This window comes from Eleginops maclovinus, chromosome 1 (assembly GCF_036324505.1).
Source record: "Eleginops maclovinus isolate JMC-PN-2008 ecotype Puerto Natales chromosome 1, JC_Emac_rtc_rv5, whole genome shotgun sequence".
Lineage (NCBI taxonomy): Eukaryota > Metazoa > Chordata > Actinopteri > Perciformes > Eleginopidae > Eleginops > Eleginops maclovinus.
In genome coordinates this window covers 23,620,063-23,645,961 of record NC_086349.1, presented here as the reverse complement: position 1 = coordinate 23,645,961, position 25,899 = coordinate 23,620,063, and the positions used below count along the sequence as shown (strand labels likewise).

Genomic DNA, 25,899 nt, shown 5'->3' with positions numbered 1-25,899 from the left:
AAACAATGGAAAAAGTGAAATGAAGATAAATAAAACACTACAAGAGAATAGTGCATGTGATGAGTTGACTGGTTGATTAGTTTGTCTTTGCCTTTTTGAATATATCATAATCGTTTCTAATTTCTTAATAACTGCAGCATTAAAAGGCATCTATGTTGCAACCATGTGTTAAACCTCCCATTGTGGATAGCAACTTAACTACATTTACTTAAATATCATTTTTTAGGTTTAGTATTTTCATGTTAAGCTATTTATACTTTAGTTTCACATTGCAGATTACAAATTCTCAAAATGTACGAGTTCAGAATTAGATTTTTCTTATGATAAACTGAAGGATGCAGTGTTCCTTCATGAGTTCATAAATAAAATGTAATTAAATAATAATGAACAATAACTTGCAACACTTTAATCCACAATATGAAACCTAAGTATATTTTGCCGATAATGTTTAATTGAAGTTAATTTAATTGTATTATTTGTGTGTACTTGTTTATTTGTATTTAAGTAAGGTTGAATATTTTTCACATTGTGATATTGATAATTTAAATACAACACATTTAAAGATCTGAATACTTCTTCCACTGCTGGCTATTGTTTTTTTGTGGATATTTCATTGCATTGTTTACGAAAATAATAATATTTTTACGGTTGCCATAAACAGACATTCATAGATAAAGTGGAGGCCTGAAATGCAGCTGAACAGCGCTATCAATGAATGGCAGGTAGCTACACCTGGCAACTGTCCATGGTGCTGACACACTTACATTTTGACATTTCCCTCTTGGTATCGTCATGTCCCATCATACACATAAGATTAACTTACAAACACTGTGAAACAAAAACAAACAAGCACAAACTGTAAGTTTTAACTACTATTTTTCTCTATTAAAAAGGGCCTGAGTGAGGTCAGTGAAAGCAACTCCCATCCACACAGCTGTGATGGCGGAGGGATACCAGCTGCCTGCATCCGCGTAACGCTGCGCCTACAACTGGAAAGGAATGATAGAAAAAGAAAATATAGATAACACAGACTTGTACAAGATGTATTTAAATGGCAAAACATGTTAAACTCCGAGCCAAAGTATGGAATGAAACTAAACACGTGTAAAATCGCTGGATAAAGCCAGCTCACAGCGGAGGGTTTCGTATTACACCCAGCTTTTCAGTTTGAGTCCATTGTGTGGCAGGATGGGAAGACAGGAGGATACGCACTACTTTCCGTCGCGCAATCACATTGTTCTAGAGTGCTCCACGATCAGGGCCATCTTTGGTCGTCCTCGCCGGTGACAGTGTGGACAGTTTATTCCATTGGTCATCAATGCCTAATGATAAATACATAATATTCAACTTTAAACAAGCCGTTTGACGCACTCTTGCAGAGAAAAGGGAGCCAGATCCCCGGTTTTTGTGGACTGTTCATTCTTTCCTTCAATACCCTTCATTTCTCAAAGCAAAAAGAGGGCGAGACGGGAGAGGCGGTGATACAACATGGATGAGGAATATGATGTGATCGTTTTGGGCACCGGACTCACAGTAAGTAGTCAAACATAATTTTCTTTTACGCGAAATCGTGCCAACTTGCTTTTAGACGTTTCATCCTCTTGTCTATCCGAGCGCAGGAGTGAAAGTCTCCTGCACCCCCTGCTTAATGACATTAGAAAATTACAATAAGAGAAATGTAATTTAATGTTCTTTGACATGCATGTGCAGGATAAGATGAAACACTGCCTCCAGGGGTTGTTTTATTGTTCTCGCAGCAGGATCAGTGTAGTGTTACACCCAGTAGCATCTTTTAGGCGTAACCCCACAGTGTCATGGTCCTCTTTGCATAGACAGGCCTCCATCCTGACGCAGGCCTGAGCACGGGTTGAATAAATGACAGAGCATACCCACGCCTCAATTTCATTTACTCATCACTCCCAATGCGACAGATACATTATAAAGTAATATGAATCCGGGTTGCATTAAAGTCGACATTTTCCTAGTTGTATAACAGGTATCAAATATCCTATTGATGCCTTGTCTTTTATATTTTATGATATGGTAATATGAAGCTGCGCTCGCTATTTAGAATACAGGTTATTATTACAAATCAAATGATAATAATTATTATGATGACAGTATATACGTGGGTGAAACTATAAAACCGCGCATGCGCAGTCCGTCATTCGGTCCTCCCTGCAGCCTTCTGTCATAACCTCTTCTATAAATCTATTTCCTTTACAGAAAACCCCAGCCTTATTGTTTTTTTTGTTATATGTCTTATATACCTTTATGTTGCATTGCTGGAGTAGCCTGGGATTTAAGATTCCCATTGCCATTACTACACTCTAGCTACTGTGCATATGACAATAAAGCTTTTGAATCTTTGTTTTCATTTTGAATTCAATGTATTTAATTGTAATGTTTGGTCCTTACAGGAATGCATTCTGTCCGGGATCATGTCTGTGAACGGGAAAAAGGTCCTGCACATGGACAGGAACCCCTACTATGGAGGCGAGAGCTCCTCCATCACCCCCCTGGAGGAGGTAAAAAAAAAAAGACCTCCTGGGATCTATAAAAGCAAATCAATATATTTTATATCCCTCAGTACATCTCAGTTTACTACCCGTGACATTGTGCATCAGCTGCTGTTTTTATTGTCTTCATCTGCTCACCGTCTAATCCTCTTGTAAGGCTCATTCTGCGACTTCATGTATTTCTTTACTGTCGATCCTCAACAGCTGTACAAGCGCTTCAGTCTTCCAGACAGCCCGCCTGAGTCCATGGGCCGAGGAAGGGACTGGAACGTCGACCTTATCCCCAAATTCCTCATGGCCAACGGTCAGTCCCGCATCACTGGTTTTACACACAACAGAATGAATATATCACCATAAAACTCACTCATCATAAACTGGACTGACAGAGGGACAGTTGGTATAATATTACAGGAGTTAATGCAGGTGTATAAACTAAAATCATCCTATCCATCACACGACCACATTTCCTGTGAGTTGTTACATCTATTATTTATTAAATATAATAATCAAATCAAACTTTATTCACTTTTCATTCATAAAAGGTAACACAAAGTGCTTCACTAACCCCAAAACAAAACTTATAACAACAAAAACAAATACTAACCCACACCTCCCCTGAGGTAATACACAGAGTAACACATAGCTTCATTATGAGAACACTCGATAAACACAAGACTGAAGAAAACAAGAAGAAAACAGTAAAGTAAGAATAAATAGAATTTAATAAAAAGCTAAATTACAAAGGTGAGATTAAGTTGGCTCTTAAAAAAGTCTGAGCATTATATAATTTCTTTATCCAATCGTAATAATGTCCTCACTATTTAAAGGTCCTATTATTTTCTGTATACGGCCATGTTGTTGGAGTGAAGTCTGAAGGAGAGGTATGCTGATTTATTATTACGCAATTTAACAATGTCACTATGTTTATCTATACAGAGGGGATAAGAAAAGTAAGGCCTATAAAAGGATGCATGTTCTCTCATTCTGACACGAAAAATATGTGTATTTACTCCATTTATACTTTTACTCCACTACATTTTGGAAGCTAATATTGTACTGTTTTATATTTATCTAACAGCTTTAGTTACTGAACAGCTTCAGATATTTAACTCATCCAAATTCAAAATAAGACTCAACATTGAGTCCTCACTATTAAAAGGTCCTATTATTTTCTGTATATTGTGGGAAATTTAACATTATTTAGGTCGATGCTTCATATAGGGTCAGTGGGTTTTCTGCCCTCTGCACTGTTTATCCTTTCTTCTGTATTTCTTAAGTTGTGCAAATAAACCAAAACTGAACTAATTATACCTATCAAATATCAATTTAAAGAAACCAATCAAAGTGTCAGTCCCTGTCTTGATGCTATTAAGGCAGGATTAATGATGAGTAATAAGATGTGTTGGTGTGTGATGCAGGTCAGCTGGTGAAGATGCTGCTTTACACAGAAGTGACACGGTACCTGGACTTCAAGGTGGTGGAGGGCAGCTTTGTGTACAAGGGAGGAAAGATCTACAAGGTGCCGTCGACCGAGACCGAGGCACTAGCTTCAAGTAAGCCACTCCTGTCCAAAATATCAGGAGTGTGATATTTAAATCATGTGCTACAAAATAAAAGCCTCCGTTTGAACTTCCAGATCTGATGGGAATGTTTGAGAAGCGGAGGTTCAGGAAGTTCTTAGTCTTTGTGGCCAACTTTGATGAGAACGACCCCAAGACCTTTGAGGGCGTGGACCCCAAGACCACCACGATGAGGGACGTGTACAAGAAGTTCGACCTCGGCCAGGATGTCATCGACTTCACCGGCCACGCCCTGGCCCTCTACAGGACGGACGAGTGAGAACAAAAGCATTTTGTCATTCTCTCATCTCATCAGAAATCCTTTAATGCTACCACTGCAGGAACATTTACCTCGCCACAGCACAGGGGATAACGCAGAAGAAAGGCAAATAAAAGGGGCAGATTAACATCTCTAATAAGAAACCAACGTATACAATATAGCTTAAATAAGTTGGAGCATTATTAGTTCGTTATCATACAAGAAGTTGTGAACCAGCAGCTAGTATGACCATTATTAAATTGTAAAGGTAGATATTTTGGAGGTTTATTTCAGAACAGCTGCTTCATTTCACAGCGATATTTATAATGTAATCATGAAATAACTAAGAGAAAATATGCTACAATGAGGGTTCATTTAAACTTTAATGTAGTAAATGACTGCCTGATTTCAAATATGTAGAATATTTCAATTTAACTTGGAAAAAACAATTACAAAAACAAATCAAGCTCACTTTTACCGCATTAAGTGAACCTTAATCTGCATAGACAACTGTTTAAACAATTCCTTTATCAAGTTCTGTTTCTTAATATAAGATTAAATCTAATAGTAATAACTGTAATAGAAAAAATAAAATAATTTATAAAAATAATAAAATGTATAAATATGTTTTAATATAATAATAATAATAATAATAATAATAATAATAATAATAATAATAATAATAATAATAATAATAATAATAATAATAATACATAATAATACATAATAATTAGAATATTGCTACTGGTACCTTTAATACGAATTATAATGCAAATAAAAGTAATATATAATACAAACATATGATAATACCATGAAACCTTCAATCAACACTACACAAAAACAAAACTGTATTTAGACTAAGATGAGTTTGTTTGGCTGTGAATATTACATTAACACAATCACATACTTCACATTATTGTTGTGAAATCCTATTCATCATCTCCCTTTGCTGTATCCTCCTCCAGCTATCTTGATGTTCCCTGTTTGGAGACGATCAATCGCATCAAGCTGTACAGTGAATCGCTGGCACGATATGGGAAGAGCCCCTACCTCTACCCGCTGTACGGTCTTGGAGAGCTGCCGCAGGGATTTGCCAGGTTATTTTTATAATATACTTTACATCTGTAGTTCTTTGTCATTACAGCTTTAATGATGAATACAGAAGTACAATCCCATTATCCGCAGTTTAACCGTTTCTAATCACTTATCATTTTTTAGATTGAGCGCAATCTACGGAGGCACCTACATGCTGAACAAACCAGTGGAGGAGATAGTGATGGAAGACGGCCATGTTGTTGGAGTGAAGTCTGAAGGAGAGGTATGCTGATTTATTATTACGCAATTTAACAATGTCAATATGTTTATCTATACAGAGGGATAAGAAAAGTAAGGCCTATAAAATGATGCATGTTCTCTCATTCTGACACGAAAAATGTGTGTATTTACTCCATTTTATACTTTTACTCCACTACATTTTGGAGCCAATATTGTACTGTTTTATATTTATCTAACAGCTTTAGTTACTGAACAGCTTCAGATATTTAACTCATCCAAATTCAAAATAAGACTCAACATTGAACAGAGTGTTTTAACAATTCAGTATTTCTACTTCAACTTAAAGGGGCCCTATTTAGGTTTTTGGAGTTTTCCTTTTTCCTCTATTTTGTGCATGTGAGTGGTCTGCAAAGGCTAAAATCCAAAAGCTCCCTCCAGAGTTTCTGTCCCACACTTATTGACATAAAAGCATGAAAACATGTCTCAGCAGAGGCAAAAAAATACAAACGTTAAACAGAAAACTATCAAAATAGGGCCTCTTTTAGTAAAATATCTGAGTACTTCTTCCATGTTTTCTTATGTTATTATAAATGATTTCTCATCTCATTATTCCTGCTGCAGGTGGCTCGTTGTAAGCAGCTCATCTGCGATCCCAGCTACATCCCAGACCGCGTCCGCAAGGCGGGTCAGGTGATCCGTGTGATCTGCGTCCTCAGCCACCCGATCAAAAACACCAACGACGCCAACTCCTGCCAGATCATCATTCCTCAGAATCAGGTTAACCGCAACTCAGGTAAGGATCATCGTGTGGAAATTAGAGCAGTACGTTCAATAACAAAGATGGCTGATCCTAGAGATATCAAGCAGCGCTCTTATGAGGAGAAATGAAGCAATGCATGTCTCTAAATGTTACCCTGTAAGTGACTCACCCAACAGCGTATGATATGCACATAGTACTTTTTTTATTTCCTTTTTAAAAGCACATGTAATCAATGTTCTGGTATCAACAATGGATCGCTTGACTACTTGGGAAATGGGTCAAACCCACCCGACTGTGCAGTTCCTCTCAGCTCTACGGAGATTTATTTTATCTGAAAGATCACTGTTTGACTTTCTAACCCACAATTTTTCCTGGTTTTTTTGCGAGGGGCATGATGCAGCTGGCCCTTTTCAGGAAAAAAAGCTCTTCAAATCTCCTTTCAAACTTTCTAACCGGCACTAAAAGACAGATAAGTTAGTATAGCTGTTAATTTAGCGGCTAAAGAGCCAGACGCAGCTAAAAGGAGAGGATAAATGTTAGAAATATCATCAGGTGGGCAAAAAACAGTGGTGGAAGAGGTGCTCAATTAAAACACTCTGTTAGAAGTACAAGTTGTGCATTCAAGAAGTAAAATCACAAAAGGATTGGCATTGAAAATATCCTAAAAAGTAAAGAAATGACACGGCACCAAAAGTGGCCAAAAATCAGTGAAAGCAGCTTTATTTCTGACTCGACTTTCGCTTCCTCTTAACCCTTTTCTTGATCAGACATCTACGTGTGCATGATCTCCTATGCTCACAACGTGGCAGCCCAGGGGAAGTACATCGCCATCATCAGCACCACGGTGGAGACCGGCGAGCCCGAGGCGGAGATCGAGCCTGCTCTGGAGCTGCTGGAGCCCATCGACCAAAAGTCAGCATTTTACCAGTTCCTGCCTTAAAACTGAACATGTTTTTACAAATACATAACAATGCTTGTGATCATACTCGTTAATGTTTGGTTTTTTTGGCTTCTTTTAACAGGTTTGTGGCTATTAGTGACCTGTATGAGCCCACAGATGATGGTACTGAGAGCCAGGTAAGACTTCTCTTCCATAAAACTATAAAAAGCTTTTGCTGAGTAAATGGAAACTGTATGCTCATAGCTGATATGGGGGCATAACTCAACAACTTTTGGATGGATTACCATGGTATTTTATACAGACAATCATGGTCCCATGAGGAGGAACCCTACTGACTTTGATGTTCACAGACTTTTTATCTAGTGCCATCGGCAGGTCAAATCTGTTTCCCAGATGATAAATCTATCACTGTCACAAGGTAGACATTTTTAGTTTTTAGGGAAATATGTGTTCCTATTAAATGGATTGCTGGTGATGGTTTTCCTTCTCACCTGCCTCAGCTTTGTGCTCAGTAATAGTTTGTGAAGCTAGCATGCTAACAGGCTAAATGAATTGGCTGAACATGTGAAGGAGGTTAGCACTGTCGCTAGCATTTCTAAGCTATTTAAGAGCACTGATGTGACATAGAGACCCTCCACAATAATGATTATAATAATAATAATAATAATGGTTTTATACAGGGATACCAGGGTATATTGTGACAGATATTTTATCATAACGCTGGTTTAGCTGCTGATTCTCACTGCTGTGGTTCTATCTCCCCCAGGTCTTCGCCTCAAGCTCCTACGATGCCACCACTCACTTCGAGACCACCTGCAACGACATCAAGGACATCTACAAACGCATGACCGGCAGCGACTTTGACTTTGAGAACATGAAGCGCAAACAGAACGACGTGTTTGGGGAGGATGAGCAGTGAGCGGTAGAGGCGCTCCAGAGAGAGGGCGGGGCCTGGGAGAGGAGGCGGGGCTTAAAAAGAGGCAGCGGGTACGTTAGAAGGCCTTTAGTGGGGGGAGAGGGTGTGTTTCTGTTTCTGGCCTCACTTTCCCTTACGTCCCTCTCTCTTGACACGCTCACAAACACACACACACACACACACACACACACACACACACACACACACACACACACACACACACACACACACCACACACACACGCACACACGCTGTTCAAATACTCACACTCCTTATCTCTGTCACTGTAAAGCAGGGTTGATATGGTCTTTCATTCCATTGTAGAATTTACAGTATAACCACGTCTTAAATATTATCATTAGAGGTGAACTTATTAATTGTTGTCGGCGATTTTCAGAGCATTTTCATTCTTTCTGTAACGGGTTTCTCCTCGTGTCAGAGGTCGTCGGGTGGTTGGATGGAGGATTGGCGGCATTGAGAAGTCTGACATGGGACACCTGTAATGGCTTATAGTGTAGAAACCAGTTAAGATGCATGCATCTTTTACACACAGTAGTATTGTACATAGACGACACTGCGGTATGAAGGCTGGACCATTCCACGCATCGCTCCTGTCAACCCTGCTTTCACTTTTCTCTTACCTGGTCTTTTACCTGTGTTTTTCGTCAAAAGACTCCTTTTGGCAAAAAAATCTGTTGGTCAGACAAAAAAATGTGATGAAAAATGACATATACATGGGCTGTCTGTCAGCTGATAGTGCTCACTTTGCAATGCTGTTGTGTTCCCTGTGCTAGCAGGCAAGCTAACCAGTGGCTATTAACCGTTCACCCCGAAAAAAAAAACCCAACCTTTGTTTATCTCTGTTGTGTAATGTCAATTTGAATAGTTTACTTTCTAACAATTTTTAAATTATTGAAGAGCTTTTATTTCTCTATATATTTGGTGCACATTTCACTGGCTGAAGTTATGAAGTTTACAGATCTGAGGTTGAAACTGTGGTCTTAAAGTAAAATAAAAAAAGGGAATGTCAGGAGCAAAAGAGACAGGAAGAGGCTTTCTCTGAAGTATTCTGGGAGATCTGGAATGAGTGAGGAAAACATATTAGGGAAAATGATGTGAGGAAGTGTGAGGGACAAGAATGTTTGCAGGGAATGTTTTGGATTTTGGAAGGTTTCGCTTTTAAAGTGAAGAGGGTGAAGACTGAAATTTCGGCTCATAGTGAAAGCACCAGAGTGTGTCTTGGTTGTTTCAACCCTTGTGTGTGTCCTTTAGGTAAGTCACTCCTCTAGGGACTAAAAATCCTATGAAAAATTGTAGTTGTTAAATAGAGGGAAAAGCTGGAGACTCCCGTAACTTTAAAAGACTTTGTAGCAAAGGTGAGAAGCCACAGTTCAGGTGCTGCCCCACGAGAACGAAACCAAGATGCTTTTATTTGGTTGTAGCCTTAATTTTTGGGGTCTTAATAGAATATTTAGACCCGGTTAAAAAATGACTGCTTTGTTTTTTAACTAACCGTTAGTGGCAGGTCACTCTAGTGCCAAAAATGGTGTGGCTGTTATTGGCAAAAGTGGCTGACAAAGTGCAGTTTGTTGGTGCGTGTTGCTCTGCAGATCTGACTGAATACTATAGAAGGGATCTTGTTTTCTATCAGCTGTTGTTGAGAGGAGGCAGTTCCTTAAATCTCACTTGCAGTTGGATTGATCTGCAGCTTGTTACACAACTAACAGACAGACGAGACGCCCCGATTGTTTTTATTTGAAACACTGAAGCAGTTCCATCTCACTAGATCCAACACTTAGCAACTCTAAACATAGTAGTCTCGCTGTTTGGGGTGTTGACGTGTCTTATTGTTATGCTCTATTTATTTCAATTTCACTGACGTATTGTGGAAAAGGTTTACGCCGAATATGCTATGCTATTAGATTTTGTTCTGATGATAAAAACGGAAAAGTGATGCACACAGAAAATCCCTTGTTTTTTGTTTGTTTGTTATTTGCTGTGTTATGTTTACCTTATTCAGTGATCATTCCAGTGCTGCATCATGATTTAATATAATAAGAAACAGGTTTCGATGGGAGGATATCAGCAGCAGCCATCAGTTATTTAGAAATTAAAACCTATACAGCGGTGTGTTTCAACATTGTGTGTGGTCTTCATCCTGGAAACGTGTCATTGGATTAAAAACTGTAATAATGTTTACTCTTCGATATATCCAAAGCCCTCCCTCCCTTTCCCCTTCCTCAGCATCAGATAGTCTTCTCATTTTTATGTATTGAAAACAAAAGCCTCATTTGTGGTCGTACTGTTTTAATTTCCCATCCAGTTTGGCCTGTTTTGGAAACCACTATTGACAATATCCCTTGAAAATTTACAAAAGATACAAACAGTTAAGGCTGAGTAGTAGAAACACTTACTGTCCTTGTTCGATCACTAGTATGTGAGCAATGCCTAATGTCTTGTGTAACAAATAAAAAACGAATTAAACTATGAATGAAATGATAGAAAAATAAAAAGCACATGGCAAACCTGGAAAGACCCTGAAACTGTGGTGTGTTTCTTCTTGTTATAAAGTTATCTACATATAATCATATTTTATATACACTCTACAAAATACAACCCACAGCTTTAATAATTACAAGAATCTGGCTTTGCCTTATAATGAATCCTCGATAAAATATAATCTGATAAATATCTGAAGTGAGTTGGTGTGTGAGACGGGTGTGAGCTGCTGAGCTAAAGGACATTTTGTGGTTGCCATGCGAACAGGAGTCTCTGTCATAGTCATGAATCCAAACTCCCTGATGGAGAACAGCACGCTTCAGTCCTTACACATCTATCGAACCGTACGTCCTCATTACTCCTTCATTTCCTCTTTGTGTAACCACACCTGTGTCCCACCGCTCCTGACAGAATAGCGTGGAAACATTTCAGCCTCACGGAGTCACCGTTTTCTTGCTCATCCGAAAGCCCTGCTATTATATTCACTGTGACCCGAGCCGAGCAGCAGAGAAGGCGGAGAAGACTCGGCTCGGATTACAGACAATCCACCACGTAGCTCTCGTATGGATGACCCAGGAGTCTCTCTACCTCGGCTTTGGGCACCACCCAACACTTGCCCGTGTGGCGTTTCCGCACCGTGTCCTTCAGCGTCTTGTCCTGCAAGGTGACCGGCATGTGCTCCGATCCCCACCTCAGGATCCCCCGCGCTGAAACCGCCTCGTTGTGAACTGCTTCCTCCTGGTGATCCTGCAGCGCTGTGACTCTCATATCAACGTGCTGGAATTGGCCTGAAGGTAGATAACGACAGAGGTGGAAAGTTACTGAATGCATTTATTCAAGAACTGTAATCAAGTATAAAACAGACCTTGTACTGCATTAATAGGGCACAATAAACCTACATTTATAGTGATCACAATATGGATTAATGCAATATTTACATCGCATGAAGCACAATAAAAATCAAAGGCTGTGTATACATGTGGAAAAATACTACTCTGAATGAAGTTATTGTGGAGCGGCAGAGATACAAGACATATGGTATTCTACAGACTAAACAAAACATATTTGTTTGGTACAGATCCTCCTCAGAAATTCTCACCATGATCATTCATATGTTTTTAAAGGTCAATGAAAATAATGATGCAAAATTGATCAATCCCTCCTATATTGTAGTAAAAAAGTGAAAATAGTCACAATTTGTTCATTTTACCAGATCGTACAGCCGTACCCACTACATTTAAGAGGAAAATATAGCAATTTTAACATTTATAGCATAATGGAAATTGTTAAAAATAAATCTTGTCATGTCCCCTCCGATTGTTTTGGGCTCCTTTGAGAACAACTTACTAAAAAAGCCAAAATTCAGAGAATTCTGAAAAACTGAACATTCTGAGAATTTCGTTTCATTGCAATATGGCTAATAATAAACGAAGGTGGAAGTTCTGTGCATTATTCAGCTGTAAACAATATAAATCACACCTTGTATCGCATTATGCACAGTACTCAGTTATAGTTGACACTTGGATTAATGCTTATTACCCGAACACAATTAAAAATAAAGGACTAGTGATACATGTGGAAAATACACTCATAGTTATTGTGAGCGGGTGTACAAGGACATATGACTACACTACCAATTTTGGTACAGATCCTCCCAGAATTCTCCCAGATCATTACATATGCTTTTAAGTCAATGAATAATGAGCAAAGATCATCCCGTCCTAAATGTAGTAAGTCCAATTCACATTGTTCTTACCGATCGTGCAGTTCGTACCATACATTAAGAGGAAATTTCAATCCGATTCTATCTATCTATCTATCCATCCACTACTATGCTGTATTGATTATTTCCCCCACCCCTAACAGTTTGTAAGGACTTCCTCCAACCCTGTGCGATACAGAGTGTCAGTGAGCTTGCCTACGTACCCAGAAGGCCTTGGGTTGAAGCAGACAGCCCTCGTCCGTCCCTGATGTAGAAACCCAGGTGGGCCATCTGCAGGTAGCTGGGGTGTTTGTACTGGTGGAACAGAACCAGGAAGCGGACGTCCCGGTCCAACTCGATCCAGCAGCTCCTGTGGTCGTCCACGATGACCGTAACCCCCTGCCGCGTCACAGAGCCCTGCTGATTGATGGGGAGATCGTCCCGCCCTTCGCCTTCCACCACTACAGCGTCCAACGAGAGGGTGATCATGATGTCCCCGGAGAGCCCGGTGGCGGAGGAAATGGTGATCCGGTCGAAGTAGGTCCGGGTCCGATCTTCCACACCATGCTTAGAGGGAGCTCCCATTAGGTGGCCGTCGACAATGATCCCTTGAGGGGAAAGGTGACATACATTTAGCATAAATGCACTACAAAGTCAATGCAAACTGTGCAGTAAAAGAGGCGGATGTTAAAGGAGAACTTCACATGCAAAATGGCCCTTTCTATGTAAAGTATTTACCTCATTCTACCTTGAACTCTTAAAAAACAAACATCTAAAAATGGAGGAAAGTCCTAATGAAAAAAAGTAAAAGGGTGCCCCATTTGACAAACAGAGAGACTATAGTAAAACATCCTTTCACAAGTTCTCAAATTACTTATGGAGTTTAGTTCATGTCTTATTTATCCAATCTTATGCTCACTACTTCCCTCACACATGCATACACCTCGGATTTGCACTATAGATGCCTCAGTGAGACCAGTTAAAGTGTTTGGGAAGTAGTGAGTTCATAATAGGATACCTGGGACTATGACTACGCTGTATTTCATGTGTGATTTTTATTTGGTTGTGAAATACATCCCTAATTTATTTTAATTCATCAAGACTTTTCAAGCAATAAAACCAACATTTCATTCAGAATCAAAGTAACATAGGGAGGAGTTCATTTTGTTGGGGAACAATTCCTATAAAGCATGTACATCTTTACTTAAATGAGGGATTTTATTTCTAAGCGTACCTCTCTCTGGGTCCTCTAACAGTCGGAGAACATCATTGGCTCGGCCGTCGACAGTGAAACACAAGTTCTGACGCAGCTTCGGCAGCTGGACCACAAAATGAGGATCTCCATCAACTATAACACACATTCAACATTAATACAACATGAGTACTGAAGATATTCAATTTGACGGCGTAACGTTATGAAAAACAAATACAAATCTTGACCTGATGAGGAGAAGACCCGGATGGTGGATGGAGAACTATCTAGAAGCACAAGACATTAAACTCACTGACAGTCCTCCGCAATGCAAGCAGTGTCTCCACAATAAATATCACATTATCTAAGACGTGCAGCAACACTTACCAAATGATTCTGTGTCTGCGGTATCGTCCCCTGGAAATAAGTCAGACATGTTATTTATAAGACTTAAAATAAAAGCAACTACAGAATTAAATCCACTCTTATGACAATTATAAACTCACATGCATCATAATTGAGATCGTAGTCCAGGTCGTAGGTCGCATCGAAGTCTGAGGAATGGAGAGCCTGCGTTTAGGACACGCTGTGATGCTCATTTCAGATTTTGACTGTATAATATTTATTAAGAATCAAATGTGATACTCACCTTTCACAAGGTCAATATCTACAGGAGATAGAACAGAAGATGTCTGTTTTACTTCCACTGTTGATTATTATGGTATATCATAATCAAACAGCTGTCAGAGATTAAGTTTGATTATCAGTTTTACCTTTTCTCTGAATGAAAGTAGAGACATCTAGTGGAGGAAAGAAGAACAATAAATTAGGAATAAATATGAAAAAGTCTGCACACTTAAAGGGGCCATATTCTGCTCGTTTTCAGGTTCATATTTGTATTTTGTGTCTCTACTGTGACATGTCTCCATGATTTAATGTCCAAAAAGCTCTATATTTTTTGTCACACTGCCTGTGCTGCAGCTCCTCTCTCTGTCTGAAACCAGAGCCCAGGCTGCTCTGATTGGTTAAACGGCAGGGATCTGTTGTGATTGCTCAACGCTTAGAGATGTCCCGCCCCTTAGCCTTTCTCTTACAATGCATTGGAGCGCTAGCCAATAGACACGCAAGTGTTAGATATTGATGTCACTATGTTAGCGAATAAACAAAGGAGTCCAATGGAGGCGTTTCAGGCATGGGGGGAGTGTGTGGGAGAGAAAATCCCTCTGGAGAGAACTTAGCCTTAGGGGATTTCAGCAGACCATTTACATGCACTAAATAATAACACAGTACAGGGAAAAGCCCAAATAGCATAATAAGTCCCCTTTAATATTCAGCTTGTAACTTGATCTCTGACTTCACATCAGACTCTAGTGTAGGTTACCCAGAAGCCCGGCTGCTTCCCACAGACGTGGCCCATCTGTCACACCAGGCATGGGAGCGAAGGTGGCTGACACGAAGGTGGCGATGCGTAGCTCTGTGTCGTTGTGGTCCACGCTCGGAGCTGGCACCGGGGTGGGAGAGGTGAGGAGAGACGATGCGTTGGGTGGGGCGGTGCTGAGGTCAGGCACATGAGGAGCAGAGGTGGAGCTGTTCTCTGCCTCTGTGGAGGGAACAGTCACTCTGACAGGAGGCAGGGTTGTCCTCACTGTACTGGGCTGGGTGGTGAGGGGTCTCCCGGGCAGCGGTGCAGGGTCGGTGTGGACTGAGCTGGGTGGAGGCGTGGTGCTGGTGGTGAATGTCGACACTGTGGTGGCTGTGGGGGTTGTTTTCACAATATGTGGATGTGGGGTGGAGACTTTCCGGGTGCAGGGGGTGCCGCTGTTTTTAGAGCATTCAGCAGGGAGGTGTGTATCTTACCCGCAGGAAGTGGAGAGGCAGTTTTGGATTCATTTTGGGAAGGGGTTGGCTTTTTCCCGGAGAACGGAGCTGGGGCAGTTTTCACAGAGGTGGGACTTGATGTGGTTGTAGTTTTCTTGGATGGTGTACTAGCTACTTTTGCTGTAGTAGTTGATATTGAAACTTTTTTAGTTTGCTTTTGAGGTGGCTGAGGAGAGTCCGGTTTCGTTTTAGACTTTGGGCTAGAGCTGAGCTTCTTTGCAGCTAATATTTTGATGGTGGCAGTAGTTGTTGCTGTCGTGGTTGTAGTGGCTCCGGTCGTGGGTTTTACAGTGGTCGGAGTAACTTCATCTGCATCGGGCTTCACCACGACTAAAGAAGTGACCGGTGTTACAAAGTTATATTTAAGGGAGAGGTTTGTGGCCTTGTCTGCCAGTATCCTCTGAGTTGCAGGGTCAGTAGCGTTCAGTTTTGCCAGCAGCAGCTCTTTGATGGTGAAATACGCCCAGAGGCGGTGCACGAAGGTGGAGATGCCTTCCAAGCCTGCAGAGCACTCGACTGAATCTGCACTCCCGTTGCCTTTCGCATGTGAAATCAACACCTCGTTTTCCATCTTGACACGTTGTTTTGAGTCAGTGGCGGACATCGACACCTTAAAATCCGTCAGCCCTGGTTTGACCCTCCCGGCCACCACCAGCTCTGAGCCCTGGAAGTAGTTTGGGAACATGGAGCGGGTGATGTCAAACGCCTGGTCGTCCAGGTACGACAGCTGGATGTCTGATAGCAGAGGACTGGCCACTTCATCGTAGAAACCCTTCAGCTGCAGGGCGGCGTCGGCATCCTCGTACACCATCCTCGCCACGCCGCGGTTATCCAGAGCAAGGCGTTTCAGGAGGAGGAAGTCTGCGTCGTCTCCAAAGGCGAGGCCGAACAGAGAAGAGGAGCCCAGAGCTTTTTTAGCGTTGCTGAGGATGGTGTCGCCGGTCGTTACGCCGATGGTTGCCTCTCCGTCGTCAGGAAGATGACCAGAGGGACACGACGGGAAGAGTGGCCAGAGGAGGAAGAAGGGTTGACGAGCTGGGCAGCGGAGAGCAGAGCTGCGTTGATGTTCGTCCCTGATGGGGAAAAGTGGAAGGATCAGTGTTAAAGGAAGAGAAAACATAAGAAAAGTTGAGTACAATTATCACTTAACACTTCCCACTCACATCCTTCTGCAATAATCCTCTTCACAAAGTCTTTGGCGTCTCGTACATTCTGCCGAGTCGCCCGAACTGTCCGTCCTTTCTTCCAGGTGTGAACTTTATCTGAGAAGGTGATGATGTTGAAGTGGTCTCCCTCCCTCAGGTCCCCGAGAATCGTGTTCATGGCCTGCTTCGTCTACTGACAGAAATAATCTGAATTATGGACAGAAATTCTGCAACATTTTAGCAGAACTTTTTTTTGATTCAAGCAACTTTAATCATCTTAGAACTGCATTGATTGACAGCTCTTGATTGATTGCCTGAATGATTAAAAAACACTACACTGCAGTCATTACATATGTTAAGAATCACAGGATTAAAACACAATTAAGCACATAGACTTATTTCTCTTGAGTAAAAGATAGCAATCGCAGACAATATAATGTGGCAATAATTACAGGGCAGCAGTGTGGCTATATCAACACGTTTTGTTGGTTGTAAAAAGTGAGGTAAAGCATGAAGATTTTCAACTTTACCTGTTTTATTTTAGTGCCTATCATTGAGCCACTGACATCAATGACAAATATAACATCCTTAGGAACCACAGGAAGTCCTCTGGGTGCAAAGTAATGCACAAAATAGCCATCATACACCTGAGGGAGGATGCAAACACACCATGAATAGGGGAGAAAAATCACCTTAACTGACACTAAACACATATTTTGAAAAGCATGTATATTAGACAACACACACAGATGCTCCTAACCTGGACTTCTCCCATGAGGTCTCTGAGCTCCACGTCGTACTGGACGATGAAGTCTGCGTTGAGACCATTGGAGGAGATGCTGTTCTGCTGCTGTATCGTGGGGCTGTAGCGGACCCGAGCACAGTTGGTGTTCTGCTCAACATGAGTGGAGGCCGGGGCGTCTGCATCACCTGGTGGGAAGGAGTGCAGGGTTTAATGTTTATGCAATGATCTGCATCAAAGAGGAGATGCACACCTGTATGTGCAAAGGTCAAGCATTGAGAGCAAAGAGATATCTAATAATGTTTCAGTACACAGACCTTTCTCTGGTTATTTTAAATTGATTATATATTATATGTGCAAAAACTTGATGATGGTCTGTGTACCGAAACCTTCATATTAAATATCCATGTCTGACTGAGGGAAGAATACAGCGTGTGGGAGTCTTTAATTCTCTTTAAGTAAACTTTCCCCCAAGATATAGATTGACATTTGGGGAAATCGGATTATTTGCTTTCTTCAGAGTAAATTGAGAACACAGACACCAAGTCTGTAGGATCAATATGAAACTACAGCCAGAAGAAAGTTACCTTAGTCTAGACTGGAAACAGATATGTCTGAATAAAGGTAACTGCATATCAGAACCGGTAAGGCACTTTATGTTTTGGTTGTACCAAAATTAAAAGCATGAAAAATAACTAGCAGTGGTTTTATTGAGGGTTATAGGGGAGCAAAAACATCCTGGAGTTTCCTGGCTACCTCACAGTACAAGACATTGTTTCCTTGGAGCCAGGCTAGCTGTTTCCATGTGCTCACTGTCATTATGCTAAGCTAAGCTTACCAGCTGCTTAGCATAATGACTAACTAGTATCTACTCTTTGAAATTCAGATTTTGATTGACAAATGTTATTCATTATATCTTTGAGTCAACCAGGAAGTCTTTTGAGAGCACTTCCTGCTTTAAGCAAGTGATGGCTGGTACCAGGTGGTGTGTACTTACATCTAAGAGCATTGAAAGGCTCTTCTCTGAAAGCTGCTCATCCTTATTAACCATCTCAAATACATCATACCAGGTAATAACTCCTCATATTTCACCTTGAGCGGTGTTGGAGAGCAGCCGGCTCGTCCTGAGAGGAAAGGCCTTGAGGAAGCTGATACCCGTCCTCTCCGTTATACTGACGTCTAAGGTGAGGTTCTGCACGGGCTGACCGGGCCTCAGACCCAGACTGAGCTCATAGCGGCCGAGGCGTCGAGGCAGCAGCTCCTCGTAGGTCAGGGAGAAGGAAACCCCGGCTCCTGGCGGCACGCTCACCGCCACACGGAACTTTTCAATCTCCCGCTCTCTGAAACACAGCAGGATGTCATTCTCCAATTTAAAAATAGTGTACAAGTTCAATCTTTCATTTTAGGGTGGTCTTGGTGGGCTTATACAAGTGTCCATATCCTTTAATTAAGTTAAACTAATAATACCATACCATAAAAATTCAAACACTCACATAACTGAAAGTATGATCAGTACATTTCACTTAAATAACCCAAAGTTAATGAAGAAGATGATGCATTTCTCAACAGATCAGAGTGTGAGGAAGTTAAAGAACACATTCTGGTACTGACTTGGTAGCAACGAGCCCGGCTGTTTTCCCTTGCTTCTTAGCAGCATCGTAAATCTTCCTGGCGGCGGCTCTCTCCTTCACCTGGGCCACGTACACCTTGCCATTGGAGGTGCTGATGGGAAAGAGGAGGAAGGAGAAACAGCTCTCTGTGTGACTCACAGTGGCCGGATTATATTTCAGTCAGAAACACGCCTGGCCTGCATTGAGCTGCTCAGCGTGATTTACCTTATTTTCCTCCTTGTATTTCACAAAGCTGCTTCACAAACACGCATCATGCTTGTGTTTATAAATGGAATTCATAGCATCTGAATGGGAGGTGTGGGTCGTAAACAGGGCGAGTGAGAAAATAGTAATTTCCCTCTAAAAACAGCATTAATGAAGAGGGATCTTGCAGGCCGGTGACACGGCTGAGGGAGCGCCGCCGTGTGCAACACCCGGCAAACTCCCAACCAAAACCTCCGCTCACAAAAGGGATCCAACTCGCACAGAGCACTTCCTAGACTTTCAGTGACCGCTGATGTCACGTGACGAGGTGCTAAATTAAGGTCACGTCCTTTGAACAAATATATCCAAAGAGAAAAAACATCAAGGGCAAACTAAAATAAACCCTCTGGCTTGAAGCAAGTCCTGTTTGAGAAACAGAGCAGTGTGGAAAATGGAGGCGCTTGTATTTATACGTGTGGCTGGTTAGAGGAGCGGCTGCACATCAGAGACCGACACACCGAACACAGAGGTCTCAGTTTCACACAGGTCTCAGTTTCACACACAGAAATGCCCAAAAACTAACGCAACATTTGCCACAGGTATTTGGTGATGAGCCTAAGATGTAGGAGACATTTCTCAACGCATAAAGGACACTTCATTCTTTTAGATTATCACAAGGTGCATCACGATAGATGGTTTCACTTCAGAGGAACTAATAAGTAAGGTTAAAACAAGCTTTCAGACCAAAGTAGTCGAGTCAAAACACAATGCAGTATTTGTCTATAAGATGTAGTAGATGAATAAAGTTTTATAAAATGTGAATAAGTACAAAACATATGCCACAGCTTTTATTTCTCTTCCCTTTTGGGGTATTAGGTGATGTGCAGAGTGTAAAAATGTGACAGAAGTGAAGGATTATGGTGTTAAAAAACCTGTACAAGTTCAAGAATCACACATACTTAAAAAACCTGTGTGTGTGTGTGTGTGTGTGTGTGTGTGTGTGTGTGTGTGTGTGTGTGTGTGTGTGTGTGTGTGTGTGTGTGTGTGTGTGTGTGTGTGTGTGTGTGTGTGTGTGTGTGTGTGTGTGTGTAAACTGGCAGTGTGCCTCGGTAAACTGTGCAGGGGAGAAAAGTAGGGACTGGGTAAACTCCTGTCATTTTCTCTATTAACTTTCTGACTTTTCGTTCACAAAGCCCTGTATTCATCTGCCCTCAGGTTCCCCCTCCTCCTGACCTGCTTCCGCTCCCAAATCCCGCTCCAGGTTTGGTGTTTGGCCTGCGATGTTGACTTATTTGTTTTGTTTATATTTAGCCATTTTTGAAGGAGAGCGGCTGGCAAAACCCTCTTCGTAATCCAATTATGCATCTCTCGTCCGGACCGGAATTCAAGTTTCTTACATAATTCCTCTGAAGTCTGATTCAGCCCATTTATCAGAACATTACTTTGATTTATTACTACTTTTTCAACATATGGCAGGTAAATGTTGTAATTATAATCTCCCTGCCAACTTCAATACTTAAAGGGACCATATTAAACACATTTTCAGGTTCATATTAGTATTTATTGTCTCTGCTGGGACATGTCTCCATGCTTTAACGTTCAAAAGCTACTTATTTTTCTCGTACTGCCTGTGCTGCAGCACCTCTTTCCACCCTCTGTCTGAAACCAGAGCCCAGTCTGCTCTGATTGGTTAGCTGTCCAGCTCTGTGATTAGTCAACTACTTAAGAGATTTCCCGCCCGTTAGCTTATCGGCCAATAGAAGCGCAACCGTTACATAAGGATGTCACTTTGTCTGGGAAGTAAACAAAGGAGTCCAATGGATGCGTTTCAGGCAGGAGAGGAGTGTGTGGGAGAGTTCTGGAGGGAACTTTGGGATTTCAGCCTTTGCAGACCATTTACATGCACAAAAACACACTATAGGAAAAGTAAAATCCCCAGAAGCATTATCCTCAAAAACACAGTAAATGTGACTGGAAGCGTTTCCTGACTTTCATAGAGATGTTAGAGATAAGAAGTAAAGGAAATGAAAAGAGAAACAGTCAAATACATAAACAAACACAGGAAGCAGGGATAGAAACTCTGTATGCCATAGAACTGAGAAACAATGACTCACATGGTGAAGTTGGAGATGAACGCCGAGGAGGGCAGGTCCACCTCGAAGGCAGCCTCCTTGGTGACGGGCAGCTGGTTCCACACGGAGCTCTGCACTGTGGTGACAGCGTACCGGGACACCACTGTACACCTCACATGGTAGTCTGTCACCTTCAGCTAGTAGCATCACAGACACAGGTATAAAGCATTTAAGGGGTCAGAGGAGAAAGCACTGGAGTTCAGGAGTAATTCAAATCTGAGGTACAATGCACAGGTGTTGTGAAGCGTACATAGTGAGGCAAATCAGCTGGTCAACCATAGGAAATAGGTGCATATTATCTGCTTGTATCCACATTATATAAGCCTGATAATAAACTCAACACAGACTCTGAGGTGGCAACGTCGCAGATAGCCTACGTGAGAGCTCCTCTGGGTTTCAAAACTATGTCCATATCTTTGTTTTACTCAATAAAGTTACGTTTCTCAGTGAATGCATTGATCTTAAACACATATAACATCAGCTTTTCATATTCCTCTTGGACGCTTCTCAAAGATGCACTGAACATAAGCATGGTGCATGGCCTTGGTGGGCTAAAAGTGCTAGTACCATACTGGGAAAATACTTCAGTACACTTAAAAATACTGAAGTCAAACACTTATAGTTAAAATACCAAAAGTTTAAGTGGTCATTTTGAAGTGAAATGGTCCCCGTCAGGGTTTTACTACTAGTTATGATGTTTTTGGATAATATTAATCCTCAAATAATGGCTTTGTTGCATTTTACTGCTGTATATGTTTAAGGTTTTGCTTAATTGTAACTATTTTATGTAGTTTTGATTAGTTTAAACTACAGCAATGCATCATATCCTATAAGATTATATTATATTGTAGCACCGGTTTTTTCGTTGGACTCAAGTAAGTTTTCATGAGACTATCAGAAAAACATCCCTGCTTTTGAAGATGTGTGGTTTTCACTTCAGGGAAACATATGATAAAACTGTCTCTGAAAAGTAACAGCTGTCAGAACAGTGTAGTGAAGTCAGAAAGCTGTATTTGTGTCAGTGGAGTAAAATATAAAGTAGCACAACTTGAAGTGAGTAAATCATTACTAGGCTTCATGCCACATTTACCCACAACCAATCAGGTGTGACTATAACAGACAATGATGGAGGCTTTTTTAAACCCATCATCCTACCCAACTTGTGTCTCTGTCCTGCTCCTGTTTACTCGGGTAACGCCGGCGCCTGCTGAGCCCAAACTGAACGGAGTCTGGTCAGCAGCCACATGACTGCAGGCCGAGGCGGCAGAGCCTGCAGCGCAGCGGGGTTCAGCAGGGCGGCGGTTTGAGCTGAACTGAATTACTGTATGTGTTCGAGGGATTGCGTCACAGCTAACACTGAAGAGGGAGACCTCAGAGGAGCTCCTGATGCTGAGGGTTGATTCTGTCTGTGAAGCTTGTCACTTTGTACCTGGGCGGAGAGTAAACAGGTACTAATACTCAAGGACTGCACTTTGTGAGGACCCCTTTACAGCATGCTACTTTATACTCTTACTCTAATACCTTTCAAAGGAAAACACAATATTCTACTCCACTGTATTCATTTGATAGCTGTAGAGTTCATTCACAAATAAGGGTTTTTCATTACAGCGTTTAAAAGCAGTTTATAAAATACAAAATGTTAAAGATTTCTGTGACTTCTTCCTCTCATCCATTTTTAGATGAATAACTAAGAGGTACAGATGAGTAACTGTTAAAGAGTAAGATTTCATGATGTTGAATGATGTGTGATATGTGCCTCTTGAATGATGTGTGATATGTGCCTCTTTTATCCCTTTCCCATATGTGTGTATGAGGACTCTACTACTGCAAACAAAATCTACCTCTGGGTATAAATAAAGTAACTTGAACTTGAACTTCAATAACTTTTAAAATCACAAAGATAAAATGACGTAATATTTTCAAACATGAAATAGAAATCTTTCAAGCAGAACTTGAGTTTTGATGTTCCTTTTTTTGCACCCATCATACTTCATATTGACGGAACGTTTGAGAGGACAGAAAACATTTTTGGAGCTCCAAAATCACATCAATCACATCAATCACTACAATACCACGATGCAAATATGTCCTGTAAATCTCGCTGCCACCATATATGGAGTCTCTTTAAATAAATGTGCAATAAACAAAATAATTGGATACATTTTTGGTATTTTCGCATCTTATGACAGTATCTGCAAAAACTTACCACTGATTTTGTTGGTTTGCTTTGACGTCTTATTCTCTGAAATACACACAAGGCAGCAAATCAATCAATCGTGTGCATGGGTCATTTGTAAAACTGTTTTTTAAGATAAAGCCCAATTAGGATATGATGCTTAACACAACATCATTGGCTCCAGAAAAGGAGGAACTCTTTTTGAAGTAATCTCCACACTCTGCCTCTGTGAGGGTTGGGTCAAGGTTATGTGTCAAAATAGTCTGAATCAAAGCCATTCATGAATGGAGGGGAAGTGGAACTGGAAATAAATGCGTTCACTGTACACAGGGCCAGCGAGGGCTGCACGCTCCGCTCTCAAATGTTAATTCTGCACACAAGTCATTGCTGTGTCAATACATTACCACATAGCCTGGACATTGCTGGGACTTTAACATAAACAAGTAAGGTAAAGAGTGGAAACCCTTTATGGGGAAACACAAAAATCATATAGTATATGTATGAAAAATAGGACTATATTGTCTATTTTGAGTCATTGAGCTACTGTTTAGGTTGTATTAGAGCTGGAAATGCTCACTTTAGGACAAATTGACTTTTAAATTCAAGATATAGTTGCTTAAAACAAGCTTTGAACCAATAGTTTCAATAAAATCCTGGCAGTCAGCAATTTTTTTACATACAAAATAAAGTTATATATTATTGTAACACATCCTCCTGTCTTTACTCAAGCTGGTTAAACAGAAGAGTGTGTTTCAGAAAGAAGCCATAAACTACTTTTGACACAAAACTGAAAGAAAAGAAGGTAAATAAAGTATAAATATACCTGTAAAAGAACATCTGCTCCAGGTTTAGCTTCATATTCCCTTGATAATCCCTCTTGCAGGTACAGAGTGAAGAACACCAGCATGCAGTGAATCCTTGAGTTCATCATGTCCAGAATAATTCAGGTTCCAGTTCTCCGAGATGAAGTGGTCTCACGGTGTGACCGAGGCAGCGTGTGCAGCCGGACGCTGTGCACATACCTCACATTTTACACAGGTTATTTTTCTGCAAGGGGCAGTCTCTCTCCCCTCCCTCACTCCTTATTTTAAACAGCTCCTCTGCAGCAATAGATGAAATGTGTTCTGATAAACATCCGTCACACGTGTGGTGAAAAAAGGAAAAGAAAGTCTCAAAAAAAAAGGTGTGAAGTTCAGTCAGAAAGTTGTCCCGCTGTGTGTGTGGAGAGCAGCTCCCAGTTTGTGTGTGTGCATACTGGAAATTTCACGTCCTGCTGCCACTGAGGTCCACGAGAAATGAGGGATTATTAACCCCTGCTCTACTATTTGGGTAAAATACCCCGCTACCAAAACATCTCCCCCTCCTCTCTGAATAAAAATGCTCCGGGTCGCAGTTTTATTCCTTAAATTACTCCCAAATGTGAGTTTCCTATTCCCCCAGAGCTCTTTCACAGAGACCCATTATTTGACGAGTGGAACAGTCCATTGGTGTGTTGTGAAATCAGTTTGTTAAATTTAACTGTGGCTTCTCTGTGGGAGGAATAAAAACATAAGAGAGCTGCCAAACCAACACCAACAGGACTCCTAAAGTGGATTTAGTTTCTGAGAAACGATTTAAAACAAGTCTTAGTTTATTTAAGGAAATTATTTCATCCAACTAGGGTTGCACAATGTTATCGTAATCGCAATATGGACAAATGCGCTATCCAAATCGCAGGAGGTGCAACGTTTGGTAAAGGAGAAATATGTGAAAATATCTGATTATAGTGTTGCGGAGGGTCAGAGAAGAGCTGGCCCACACATGGTATTTTAAAGTCTTAAAGGGGCCCTATTCTGCTCATTTTTAGGGTCATATTTAGGTATTTAGTGTCTCTACTGTGACTTTAATGTTCAAAAAGCTCTTCATTTTTCTCATACTGCCTGTGCTGCAGCACCACTTTTCACCCTCTGTCTGAAACCACAGCCCAGTCTGCTCTGACTGGTTAGCTGGCGGGCTCTGTTGTGATTGGTCAACTGCTCAGAGATGTCCTACCCCTTAGTCTATCACGTACAATGTGTCCGAGCGCTAGCCAATAGAAGCACGAGTGTTACATAGTGATATCATTGTGATACGGAAGTAAATGGAGGCGTTTCTGGCAGGGGGGGAGTGTGTGGGAGAGAAACTCCTTCTCGAGGGAACTGGGATTTTAGCCTTTGCAGACCATTGACATGCACAAAAACCTAACACACTACAGTGTAAAGAAAACCCAAGTGAAAACCCCAAAAAGCGTAATATGGTGCCGTCCTAAGTAAACATGCCTTACTGTACTATGTAATCTTTTTGAAGGAGCCTTGAACTACTTTCATAGCCAAAAACTGAAGCTATGAATAAAGCCTTTGAATCTTGGCGTCTTATCTCCTTTCCTCACTTTAAATCCAGGAGCCAGAATCA

At 41.1% G+C, this 25,899-nt stretch overlaps 2 protein-coding genes across 2 annotated transcripts; one reads left to right on the top strand and one right to left on the bottom strand.

Moving 5' to 3' along the window:
- Window positions 1–1,251: 1,251 nt before the first annotated feature.
- gdi1 (GDP dissociation inhibitor 1) lies at window positions 1,252–10,732 on the top strand. Its single transcript, XM_063887201.1, has 11 exons — window positions 1,252–1,533; window positions 2,421–2,528; window positions 2,724–2,823; window positions 3,938–4,072; window positions 4,156–4,354; window positions 5,303–5,434; window positions 5,556–5,655; window positions 6,234–6,405; window positions 7,140–7,284; window positions 7,395–7,449; window positions 8,040–10,732. Exons 1-11 carry the CDS (start codon window positions 1,489–1,491, stop codon window positions 8,190–8,192), a joined length of 1,344 nt encoding a protein of 447 aa, XP_063743271.1. The 5' UTR covers window positions 1,252–1,488; the 3' UTR covers window positions 8,193–10,732.
- Window positions 10,480–25,765, bottom strand: itih6 (inter-alpha-trypsin inhibitor heavy chain family member 6). Its single transcript, XM_063887082.1, is given in 19 exon segments — window positions 10,480–11,476; window positions 12,615–12,998; window positions 13,625–13,738; window positions 13,831–13,869; window positions 13,970–13,999; window positions 14,089–14,136; window positions 14,232–14,249; window positions 14,356–14,382; window positions 14,964–15,357; window positions 15,360–16,432; window positions 16,435–16,533; window positions 16,624–16,795; window positions 17,136–17,252; window positions 17,366–17,535; window positions 18,440–18,687; window positions 18,959–19,069; window positions 21,276–21,430; window positions 23,500–23,535; window positions 24,293–25,765. Coding segments are annotated over 19 exon segments (3,597 nt in total). The 5' UTR covers window positions 24,401–25,765; the 3' UTR covers window positions 10,480–11,222.
- Between the last annotated feature and the right edge of the window lie 134 nt (window positions 25,766–25,899).

What these genes read in the sequence shown, in the direction of transcription:
- gdi1 (XM_063887201.1), top strand. Translation starts at nt 1,489, where the DNA reads ATGGATGAGGAATATGATGTGATCGTTTTGGGCACCGGACTCACA. An exon ending in GAGTGAAGTCTGAAGGAGAG is followed by an intron (nt 5,656 to 6,233) that starts GTATGCTGATTT and finishes TTCCTGCTGCAG; the next exon opens with GTGGCTCGTTGTAAGCAGCT. An exon ending in CTGGAGCCCATCGACCAAAA is followed by an intron (nt 7,285 to 7,394) that starts GTCAGCATTTTA and finishes TTCTTTTAACAG; the next exon opens with GTTTGTGGCTATTAGTGACC.